Source organism: Pollachius pollachius (genome assembly GCF_949987615.1).
Source record: "Pollachius pollachius genome assembly, chromosome: 10".
Classification (NCBI taxonomy): domain Eukaryota; kingdom Metazoa; phylum Chordata; class Actinopteri; order Gadiformes; family Gadidae; genus Pollachius; species Pollachius pollachius.
Window position 1 is genome coordinate 4338098 of NC_136943.1, and position 12500 is coordinate 4350597.

At 47.9% G+C, this 12500-nt stretch overlaps 1 protein-coding gene across 1 annotated transcript in view; it reads right to left on the reverse strand.

Moving 5' to 3' along the window:
* Positions 1–6118: 6118 nt before the first annotated feature.
* LOC307081828 (zinc-binding protein A33-like) overlaps positions 6119–12500 on the reverse strand; it is a 7565-nt gene continuing 1183 nt past the window's right edge. Inside the window, exons 2-6 of the mRNA XM_079745172.1 lie at positions 12010–12105; positions 9352–9585; positions 9042–9064; positions 8182–8297; positions 6119–7875 (exon numbers count right to left, since the gene is read on the reverse strand). Of these exons, the coding sequence (XP_079601298.1) occupies positions 7301–7875; positions 8182–8297; positions 9042–9064; positions 9352–9585; positions 12010–12105 (1044 nt within the window). The 3' untranslated portion in view covers positions 6119–7300. The remainder of the gene's footprint in view (positions 7876–8181; positions 8298–9041; positions 9065–9351; positions 9586–12009; positions 12106–12500) is intronic.

Consider the following 12500-nt stretch of genomic DNA (forward strand, 5'->3'; position numbering starts at 1 on the left):
CTGGTGTTCCTAACACTTTTTAGTTTGTTTCTTTGTCTTGGTGCCAGTTTTTAAATGCCAAGTCTTCTCGATTGAATTACAAATGTTCAAAGTATTGGTCGATTTGTCTTTGTTTGTTTCAGCCCCTGAGGAAAATCCTTTGTCGGTTTTTAGAAGCAAAGTTTTCTTCACTTGATTACAGTTTTCCGAAGTATCGGCTGATGGGAGTTTGTACGTTTTTTCGCCTTCTAAAAATTCACTCTAATTCAGCTATCGGACGACTCCGCCCTCGCTTGTCCCGTCCTCTCCGGCCGCTAACGAAAGAAGTGATGAGAAAGAAGGATGTCCCCGTCTTGCTGTCTTAGTCCCGTGGTCCTGCGGCCGTCGCTGTGCTTCGGTTCATCTCCTCCTGCGGCTCCAGGTGGGGAGCTTTTAACCAACTTGTAGAATCATGGATCCGGTTCCACAGCATCGCTGACCTCCACCCCCACTTTATCCACCCCCCAATCACGCCAGACCCCACCCTCTTCCCGGCTCCCGCAAACCCTGTTTCTGCAGGTGAAACACTACACCTGCACTTCACCTTGTACATGTTATCTACCTGTGCCATGCTCACCTCTCTCTCTCTCTCTCTCTCTGCCTCCCTCTCTCTTGCTCTCTCTCTCTCTCTCTCTCTCTCTCTCTCTCTCTCTCTCTCCCTCTCTATCTCCCTCTCCATCCCTCCCTCCATGCCTTGCTGAGCCTTTTTTTCCTTTTTTGTCAGGCAGGTCAACACCATGTTTGTTGCTTGGAACTGATTTGGTCTATCATTACTTATGCCTCTCCATGCTGAACTCCTGATTTGGTCAGTCGTACTAAGGCAGGGGCCTCAAACTCAACTTACCTGGGGGCCGCCGGAGGTAGAGTCTGGGTCAGGCTGGGCCGCATTGATTATTCCACAGAAAAAAGGAGCACAACTGACCCATTCTAAGTTAATGATCGGGCTATAATTAGATCACCTTGGCTATGTAATTGCTGACAACAGGGGACATTTCATAGTGGTTGGTGGAAACCGGGACATTTTAGCGTCCGTTGGGACTGTCCCGGCAAAACGGTGACATCTGGTCACCCTATCACAAGTGATAAAAAAGCGTGGCAAGCCACTCAGCATAGATGTGCGTTTGACAACAACACGCGGGCCGCACTCACACTAAACTTTGATGTCAAGTAGGGGGCCACAAAATATCATCCTGTGGGCCTCAATTGGCCCCTGGGCCGCGAGTTTGAGACCCCTGTAATAAGGCCTCTCTATGCTGAAGTCCTGATTTGGTGTGTTGTTTCTCAGGCTACTTAGACTGAGAGTAGCCCAACAGTAAGCAATGTTTTATCTGCCTGTCGCTGAATTTATTTTCATGGCCGATCATACCACATCTCTCTGTTTTTCTTTTAACACCAAATCGGTCTCTTTTCTTATCCTCGCTCCACCCATCCCTTCCAAATCTTTATCCAATTGTGCATATCACCCTCATTTTATTCAAACCATAATCCTCATGTCTTCCATTCGTTCTCTCTCCCTCTCTCTTTCTGTTCATCTCTCTGTCCGTCTCCCTCTCCATCACTCCCTCTCTCCTCTTCCCGACTCTCTGGCTCTGTCTGACCCCAATCCCTCTCTCCTGTCACATTCCCAGCCACGGTTTGCAACACAAATTGGATTCTTTCCCAGGTGCTCAGGTCAGCTGGCTATTTTCAGGCTGAAAGTATAGAACAGGGAGACAGGTAGGGAAGAGAGGAATAGAGAGGGAGGGAGAGAGAGAGAGAGAGAGAGAGAGACAGAGAGAGAGAGAGAGAGAGAGAGAGAGAGAGAGGGGGCTGTGGCTGTGATGTGAAGAGGAAAAGCTTTCTATGGATAACGCACTGGCCCGTCACACATAACACACGTGCACACATGGATTAAGTCATTCTACCCTGCATGACTGATCGCACAGAGAGCAACATGTCAGCAACGATCCCCGTCCACACATACAACACGTTCAAGTCACTCAAGATAAAAACACAACGTTAGTCATGCTTGCTTGGAGACCTACTTAAATGTTGTTTTCTCATTGAAAGCACATCGTACATTCGACCCATGGCGTCGTATCGCCGCTCAAATGAGACTAATTCCACTAAAAGCCTCTGCTTCTATAAATAAAGTGAGTGACCCGACACCATCATGTACATTCCTTTCCTTCCTTCCTACTCTGTGCCCTTGTCTCCTACATCCTATCCCCTCGCTTTGATGTCAGAACTGATGCCGCTGCTTTCGGTAGTCTGCCGTGTGTGCAGGTGTTTGTTGTGCAGGCTTATAACACCTCTCCATCGACCTGTCTCCACCTCTCTCTCTCCCTCTCTCTCTCTCTCTCTCTCAAGTTCTCCTCATACAATGTCTCTGTGTTGAACTGCAGACGGACCTCGCTGGTGGTGGCGTGAGTTCCTGGGTTGCAGGACGCCGTGTCAAGTCCAACTCGTCTCTCTCTCTCATTAGCCAGAAGTTGCTAATGAGGTTTCCATTAATCACTTTGTCGCCGATCTGTCCCTCTCGCTCTCTCTCTCTCTCATTCCTCCACCCTCACCATCACTCCTCCCATCTCCTTCTCCTCCTCCACCCCCCTCCCCTTTAACTCACCTCACCACCCTAGCCCCCACTTCCATCCCCGATCAATCTGTCTCTTCATTGATTATTGATGGAGGGGTGCAGGCAAAGTTAGACAAGAGTTCCATTACGACACAAAAAAGGACAAGTTAGACGCTGTGGTTAAGTTAAAAATAGAGTGCCGACGTAAGAGAGAGGGATGGAGAGAGAGGGAGGGAGGGAGGGAGAGAGGGAGAAGGAGAGAGGGAGAAGCAGAGAGAGAAAGAGAGAGAGAGAGAGAGAGAGAGTATTGCAGGAGCAGATAACTCATCAGATCCGGGATCAGTGATGAAATAGACTGGAGAAGGAGAGCGATTGGCTGGCGGAGAATGGAAGGAGGAGGCGGGACCAGCGGTGCAACGAGTGGACTTACATTCAGAATGACTTCACTGTGTTCTGCACTGCAGGTTGGGGATGCTGTGAACCAATGCACTCCTATGAGGAGATGCAGTTCGCCAGAACTTGACATGCGCAAAGAAATCACCTTTTTCTTGATAGTAACACAGACAGCTCAGCCTATTCCTAGAAACCTCCTGTTTAAAAGTACAACTTACTCATGACAATCTCCTCAACCTAATAGGCCACAAGAGAGTGTAGGTGTGGTGTCTGGGAAGGGACCGACGCTAGGACAATACGGGTTGCAGTGCCAAAGTATTTGTGAATGGAGGAGTAAACAGCGACTGCTCTACAGTCACACCTTTTGGCTCAGTACTCACCAAGATTCTTCTTAATGTGATCAAGGGAGAGTACCTTAATAAAGAAGGGAGGTAATTGAACCCGAGGCTTTTGTTACTGCTGCCTCCACACAGATCAGCTGCCTTACATGTAGATCTAATTACAGATCAAGAAGTAGGGTGTGTACGCATGTCCGCATTCATGTGTGCCTGTGTGAGGCTGTTTGTGTGCATGCATGCAAGTGTGTGTGTGTGTGTTCATGTGTGTGTTTGCATGTAAGTGTGTGTGGGGTTGTGTCTGTGCATGTGTGTGTATGTGTATGATTGTGTGTCTGCCTGTGCGTATGTTTGTGTGTGTGTCTGTGCATGTGTGTGTGTGTCTATTCATGCATGTACGGGTTTGTATATCATTGTGTGTGCATGTGTGTGTGTGCATGTGTGTGTGTGGGGGTGTGTCTGTGTGTGCGTATGCATGCACGTGTGTGTGTGTCTGTGTGTGCATATGCATGCGTGTGTGTGTGTGCGTCTGCATGCGTGCGTGAGTGGGATTGCGCTGGGGTAAAGGCTGTTTTAATGACAGGTGAGGTCTTGGTTAATGTATAGGCAGCTGAGCCAGCCAGGGGATTATGCCGACATGGATACCAAATGTCTTCGCTGGGTCGGAATGACCCTCATCATTTATTTGTCTGGAAGGAACACAAGAGCGAGCACATGGACGCTGTCACAGCCGCGGTGGCTGTGGCAGCAGAAAAGCCGGCCTCGTTGACATTGACATGTGCTGAGATGCCCGCGAATGGACACCAGGCAGAATGACCCCTCGGGGTACCGCAAACACGCACACACACACACACACACGCATGCACACACACACACACACACACACACAAACACACACACACACACAATTAAATGCTCAATTAATTGCCACACACAACCAAGAGGCATGCATCAACCGTGTACTGCAGCAGGTAAATAAAAGCCATATGTTTATCACAAAAACGGAATCAGCGCAACATAATATTGGATTTCATTTTGGGTTATAAAGCATGAGTTATTTGTCCCATATTGTAAAAAAAACAACACACACATTGGGGGCAGGATAGTCTGCTGTCTGGCCAGGTTTGACTCCAAGCTCAAGGGATCGGGGTTTGATCCGGGGTCGGATCAGGTTTGATCAGGAGGTAGAGCAGTTGCCTTGTAACCGAAAGGTCGCTAGTTCGATCCCCAGCTCCTCCTAGCTGATTGTTGATGTGTCCCTGAGCAAGACACTTAACCCTAACTGCTCCTGACGAGCTGGCTGTCGCCTTGCATGGTTGACTCTGCCGTCGGTGTGTCAATGTGTATATTAACCGATGTAAGTCGCTTTGGATAAAAGCGTCTGCTAAATGCCGTAATTGTAATTGATACCTCACGTGTCCACGGCTGACCTGTATGAAGGCTTTCTACCTGACAACGCGTATTTCTAATCAGCTGTAAACCGCTTGGGAATATAGAGTGTCTGCTAAATTAGTAAGGGGCCAACCTACTAGGGGATAATTATACATAATAGAAAATGTAAAACATTCCATATTCAATAGCCTCTACGTAAGCTGTGCTGAGTCAATGATGCACAATGTTGTCAGGGGCTCAAAATAAAGCTGTGGCGAAGAGGTAATTGCTATTTTGCGTTTTGGCAGTATTTGAGGTAAGTTGCGTAGGAGGCTAAACCCATCACTCGGAAAGCCATTCAGCAGCGCATAGACACATACGTAAGAACAACGCACGCATGGTGGGTTACGCGTTGAAGTCACTGGATGAGCGCTGATGTAAGGCCACACTCCCTCCCCCTGGGGCTCATGTCTACACATGTTATCCTACAGGGGAATAATTAAGGCAGCATGTTGTAGCAAGCTCTTGCATGTTGTTAGGACACCGCTATGCCAATCGCTTCCCATTTGTATACGTTTATGCAAGAAAGAAAGAATGCAAAGGTTTGTTGTGTAGTTCTATGCCTGCTTATGTCGTCCACTACCAGGCCAGAAGGTGAACTCCCCAGCTGCTTTATGCATCATCGTACCTTTGTATTTCACACTACCTAGCGTCCACAATTGCTGTACGTTCAGAAATTAGGTAAATTAGATATTACTGGAGGCAAGGGTGTAGGAACCGGGGGTGGACGGAGGGGACGTGTCCCCTCCAATATTGGAGACAGGCACATTTGTCCCACCTTAAAATTATACCAGGGGGAGAAAAATATTTTATTTCATTTTGGAAGCGCAACACAGCGTCTTGTCACCGCTTCTTAGTCTAAAAAACTTGATGATTGAGCGTGCAATTAAAGAATTGATTTGATATTTATCAGTTCATTACTGCCATTCAAAATGTGTTTTCCTTTGCATTTACAAATTTATCTTTTTAGTAGAATAAAATATAATTGTGAATTTTTTCAGTGTAGTTAATTTATGACATATTTCTGTTCAAACCATTAACGGATCAGTCAGGTTTCCGATATGTGTCCCCCCTAATGTTAAACTCATTCCTACGCCCCTGACTGGAGGTACATTTTTGACATGACAGCTGAATGTCGTTTGGGGAATGCGTTCGTCAGCTGCTACGGGGAGCAGAGGTAATGTTTGGCGCCCCCTTGTGGAATAAGTGATTTTAAAATCCAACCGCCAACGCAACGTCAGACCATGATAACAGCTCCGGAATGACATCGCGGAAGTGTTTGTAATATTGAGATCCAATCTCCTCGGTGGTATAAAATACTACCCGGAAAAAGACATATAGATATCCTACCCAGAAAGACACGAGCTGACGAACATCAAGTCCAACCTTCAGTGTTAAAAGACTTTATTAGACAAGGATTAAGAGTAGTCTTAATGTATGTCATTATCAATTGAGGGTAGAACCCTTCATTTCTTTACCTTTGACATCAAATACCATCAGTCATATATTAATGAGTACAATTATATATATATCAAATATATCATAGTAGTTATAAAATGTGTTAAATGGTTAGAATATAAAACTTTAATTGGCACATTTGAAAATAACTATATCCACAATTTCATGAAACTTATGGTCTGAAACAACTACTTATAACAGCCACACAGACTTGAGGATCTGCTCATATTGGTGCTCTGTTAGTTTTTAGCAGGGGCGGAGTGCACTTTTTCATACCGGAAGCTAGCCGTACCTAGCCTGGTCAACTCACCTCAAGGCGGGTGTCTGTTGAAGTTTAAAACTATTGGATCTTCCCAGTGTCACTCTGGATCTGCCATAACCAATCGCTAACGTTGGGCCGGGAATTACGTAGCGCGCAGGCTGTAAACAAACCAATCACCGTGCGTGGAGATGTCCGTCAACGAGAGCTTTAACGTCATTGGTCTCAGCCGCTCCCTCTGTTCGCTGATTGGACGCAGAAAATTTAGACGAGAAAACCCGCTAACATTCCGCAGACCCAGACCTATGGTGCGTTTTAGTATTATCTGCGAACCGACTCGGACCTCGGATGTGACGTCACGCCCACCCTTCAATCGTTTTATTATGTTTCGCTCGGTCGTTGGAGAGAAGCATGGAGAGAAGAGAAGAGGCCCTGACGGGAATCTCTCGTGCATCTCGCGATTACTCGTATATGTTACCTACGCTACGGCGGCCACTAGGGGGTGCAAGCCGCCCAAATTACTGCCTTGGCCCACATAAATTGTCCCGATGGCCACTCCGCCTCTGGTTTTTAGTAAACAACTGCAGCAATACTATTTTCAAGAACAATCTTTAGAATCAAGGTTACCAGCAAGTAGTTATCCGTGTCAATGTCTTCCTTCCTGTGTCGCTATTTTAAGCACAACTCGTTTTCTAGCACATTCAGGTTGCCAAGGGGACGGTAGGACACACAGCACGGCACCGAAGTCGGCCGATAATCGTGCGGTTTCCGATTTAATTTTTTTAAAACTTCGGCACAAAACATCAAAATAGCAGCGATGGCGAAGAAACGGAACGGGGTTGGCGATCCAAATCACCAGGACGGCGTGACGATGGCGAGCGGCTGGCGGTTGCGCCCTTGCATGATGGGCCAGGGGTTGAAGTACGGGAACACGGGCTCCGTGAACCGCGCCCCCCGGAACGAGAACAGGTGGCTCATGTCCGCCGCGTCGTAGAAGGACACCTGTCCGCCGGCGTAGTCCAGGTACACGCCCACTCTCCGGGGCGCCCGCGGCGGGTGCAGCGCGCACTCCTCGGCGTCCGTGCACGCCTCGTACTCCCCGACTCCGTCGCCGCCGTCCGGCGAGTCGCCCCGCCGCCCCATGGTCCAGAAGCCGTCGTCCGGGCACAGGCTGATGACCTCCTTGCGGTTGACGGAGGCGGTGGCCACGCCCAGGCCCCAGGCGGTCTTGGAGCCCACCTCTACCTCCCAGTAGTGGCGGCCGGCGGAGAAGGCCTCGTAGCCCAGCACGATGTTGTAGCGCGTGAAGCGCTCTGGGTTGTCGGGCAGATTGGGCTGGATGTCGCCCACCCAAACACTGCTGCGGCAGGGGGACACGCACAGCCGGGGGTAGGCCGTGTCGGGGTCGAGGGTCACCGCCGTCATGGCTGGGGGGGGAGGGTTGGTGATCATGGGAGTAAGGTTAGCAAGCAGGGTTTGATCAGAAGGATTCAGGAAAGGTTGTGATGGATCAGAAATGTGTGATTCTGTGAGTGGAACACCGTGTCTGACGTCACCGTGTCTGCCGTGAACTGTGTTAGACCTGAGCATTGCTGGTTGTTAGGGTTTGAGTTTAATATCACAACTAGCAAACTCAATATAAACTCAATATTATAGGAGTTTGAATCGATCTTCAGTCTGTCCCCATTGATCCAAATTACAAAATACTAGAGTAAGTGTGTGTGTGTGTGTACCTGGCTGAAGCACAGAGTGCATCTTCCTCCAGGTGCTGTACTGCAGGGGGCCCATGATGTCCCCAGAGTGCAGGTCCACACTCCCCTCTAGGGGGGGCTCAAACAGACTCTCAGCCCTGAGCAAGCGAGCAATTGAGCGAGAGAGAGAGAGAGAGAGAGAGAGAAAGAGAGAGAGAGAGATATTCATACATCAACCCCAAAGCCGAATATGAATTTAATCTGGTCTGGTCAATTATATAGCGCAGGGCGGGGGACTTCCTAAAGCGCATGTATGATTTAATAAAGCGCGTGCGACTTATAAAACGCGTTATAAAAAAAAAAGGACTTCAATGTCACCTTCCGGGCTCAGTAGATTTAGAAATAACCATGGGCAGGCATTTAACTTTGAATTGTTGTCATCACTCTAAAGAAATACAACAAACCCTCCCTCCATCTATCTCTGTGATGTGCTAGCTCTGTTTCAATGTCTGTATTTCAACAAGGACACGTGGCCTGATGCAAGCTACAGAAACCTCCTGTGACGCAACAGACACATGTCAGAGCTCAAACCCATCATGGACTGCCAGGTCACTTCTCAGCGCTCCAAAGGCGAAGAAAGGAAGCCTCGTACAGCTTGTATACACAGAACGCTCCACTAGAGACAACCCAGCCAAGCACATTCCCCCTCTCCTTGCTGCACCTGAATACGGTCGGTGTTTGTCTTGCAGCGATCCTAATCGAAATGACCCAGAGGTGAGTCACTTTGATAGAGAGCACTAGCCGTCTGGGTCCAATCACCATCATTAGGTAAGAGATTAGGGAGCATGTGGCCCGCCAAGAACCAGAGCGGTTCGGATAAGGTTAGCGTTTCCCTGGCTCACCCTCGGATGAAGTCTTTGAATCCCTGAAAGAAAGCAGAAGAGGGGGCTCATTACAACACTTAATCCAGCTGTTTCAGTCCCTTCCTCACTCAAGCCATCACATTTTGTTTCGTGTTGTGATTGTTGTTTGGGTTTGTATTGTAATCGTAGCTTTGATTTGTAATGTATTTATTTATTCCCTGGTTTCAGCTTTAATTTAACTAAATGGTTATTATTGGGAATATAATCATTACATACATACATATTAATACATATTAATATGTATATAATGATTCATTTTGTATAAATGTAAGTGCATCTCTCTCCTTACCTTGAGCTGCTCCGGACTCTCCTCCTCCTGCAGTTTGAGGCGGAGCTCTTCGGCCCTCGTCTCCAATTGGCCGATCTGCTCTGTGGCCTGCGTCAGCGCCTTGTCCAATTGGTCGAGCTTGCCCTCCTTCTTCTCCCGCAGGTTCTCCTTGATGCGCTGCTCCTCCTCGCGGAGGAACTCCCTGAGGAGGTCAAACTCGGAGCTGACCTGGCGCTCCAGGTCGCCTGCTTGCTCCTGGGGGCCCGGGGGGGGGGGGGGGGGCAGGGTTAGGAGAGTCCAGCAGTCATGCTGATCACTGCAGAACCTCTTGGGAGAGACGCTACGGAACCAAGAACTACAAGGGGCGGAGCTACGCTGTGTTCTGTTCCAAGAACAACAAGGGGCGGAGCTACGCTGTGTTCCGTTCCAAGAACAACAAGGGGCGGAGCTACACTGTGTTCCGTTCCAAGGACAACAAGGGGCGGAGCTGCGCTGTGTTCCGTTCCAAGAACAACAAGGGGCGGAGCTACGCTGTGTTCCGTTCCAAGAACAAGGGGCGGAGCTACGCTGTGTTCCGTTCCAAGAACAACAAGGGGCGGAGCTACGCTGTGTTCCGTTCCAAGAACAACAAGGGGCGGAGCTACGCTGTGCTCTGTTGCGTTACGAATACGATACAGATATTCTACTGAGGAGCGACTCATTTGTGCATTGAGGGGATGAAGCTTCAGAAGAGGATTTCTAGAGCAGCGAGTCTACACAGTGTTGGATTAAACCTTTACAGACACTTGTTTGCTGTTTAGTAGTGCTGGCTTTGTTTCTCAATTATGGGCTAACAGATCCTCGCCTCCTGCGTCATGATTGGTCTAAACAAATATGAAGGGAATAACACCCAGATTAGAGCGGATCTGCCATCAGACTTTAGACATGGTTCTTAGTGTGTAATCTGTGAGACCAGGTCAGAGGGATCAGACTACAGTACGACACTAGACACGGTTGGACGAAGAGGTTGGATGTTTTTCACACCAAATTAGGAATCTGCACAGCTTTTTGGCAAAAGGGAATTAAGTCAGATGTTTTTGTGTTAAGATATAACTGCTTACTGAGTTTGTAGTTAAACATTGAAATAGTTGAATTGGATTTCGATACGTCCTCAACCGCAAGTGTGCTTGTTTTATCGGCGCGTCACAGGATTCTAATCTCAGCAAACGTACTTTGGTTTAGTTCAACTTTAAAGCATTTGTCAATATATTGACCGACTCAAATGAGCGATTTCAAACACTTCTTCTGAACCCTGTTTGCCCACATCCTGTCGCTTGCGGAAATAGAGAAGTGAAAAATGACGATTATGTAAAAAGAATGTGACACAAAGCAGGCTCATTCTAAAACCTACAAAGAACCAAACACACACACACACACACACACACACACACACACACAGAAGTGGTTTTTTTTGTCGTCTTACATGCAAATACGATCTAGTACACAAAACACATATTTCTAATTACCTTATCTCTAACCCTATCTCCTGCACCTTCCAACACCCACACACCCACCCACGCAAACACTGAACTCCTACCTACACACACACATCACAAAGTCTGCCAACATTTCGAGGAGTGTATACACACTATCAGGTAAGATGTTATTGTGTATATGTGTATAGTGTATGGCAGAATAAATAACAATGCAAGAACAATGTTGTAAATTACAATTATTATTATGTTATTATGTAGACTACTGGCTAGGGACATTGATTGGTTTATAGGGTAATACCTTATACGTCCATGGGTTATATATGTTATTTGTGGATTGTAGGCGTCCTTCCAGATAACGTTTTCATTCAAACTAGCAGGCCTCCAAACAGTTTGGATAAAACCTAAATAAAAATTGCTCACTTCATTTCAGTAAAATAAGTGAGTAGACTCTTTCAAGAGTAGTTGAAATTAGAAACAGTGTAAACTGCATCGGGCCGAACATTGCCCCTGATTGTAAATAACTCACTCCAATAAAATCACATAATCAAGGTCTTGATGTTAAAGGGCTTTCAGGGTTATCTCAGGTTCCTCCCGGTAAGACTGAGTCACATCGTTTCTCATTAAAAGCATGAGACAAGGCCAAGGAACACACGGTTAGTCTGCCTGTCACCCCAGCGGAAGTGGTGGGCGAGCGACTTCCACCGACACCACCAGACCTCGGAGCCCCTGCAGCACCGTCGCTGTGGGCCTCGGTCGTGGGCTGACTAGTGGGAGGAGGGCATGTCCCTCGTCACGTCCGTGCGTACCAGAAAGACGAGTTCCACCCAAAGGGAGCCAGACGGATGCCTCAGTGGTGATTGTTTTCTTGCACGTTGGCAATGAGCTGGGTGTGTAGGAATGTGAGGGGATCATCTCCCAATGACCAACACACACATGACACGTATGCAAACAAATAAACACACACACACACACACACACACAAGCAGTCAAGCTGACACACAGGAAACAGTAAAGCACACACAGACACAGAGTGAAACACACACGCACACACACACACACACACACAGTGAACCCCCCCCACACACACACACACACAGTGAAACAAAGTCAACAACAATCAAGCCGACACAAACACACACAGATTTAATACCTTAATAAGGTGGATTGAGAGGATCACAAGGAAGCGCACACACAGACTTAATACCTTAATATGCTGGATCTTGTCATTTGTGTGTTGGAGAAACAGAGAGGCCTCCCCCACTTGAAGCTCAACCCTCTCCAGAGTGACGGACAGCTTATCCTGTGGGGGGGGGGGGGGGGGGGGGGGGGGGGCACAGGAAATATAGGTCAGGCTCACGACCACACGGCACATATCGGCAAGAACTAGCCTGGTGCTTTGTAAACAAGCTACCTGGATAGGACACAGGCTGCATCTAATTTGACGCCTTCGCCAGACTCTAGAGAGAGAGTCACGTAAGGCAGTGCCATGGCAACCGACCAACCTGACGATCTAATCAGGAATGGGATTCTGTTCGAGCAAGTCATGTTAAAACACGGTGTGAAGTGTCGGAGCTCCACGGTATGTCTGCACATACTGGAGTGGGGATGTAAGGTTAAAAGTTGGCGGAAAGTTGGATCTGACATCGGGCTGTTGAATTCCTGTCCGTCTCCAAGGAAGCCAGGGACATAGGCGGT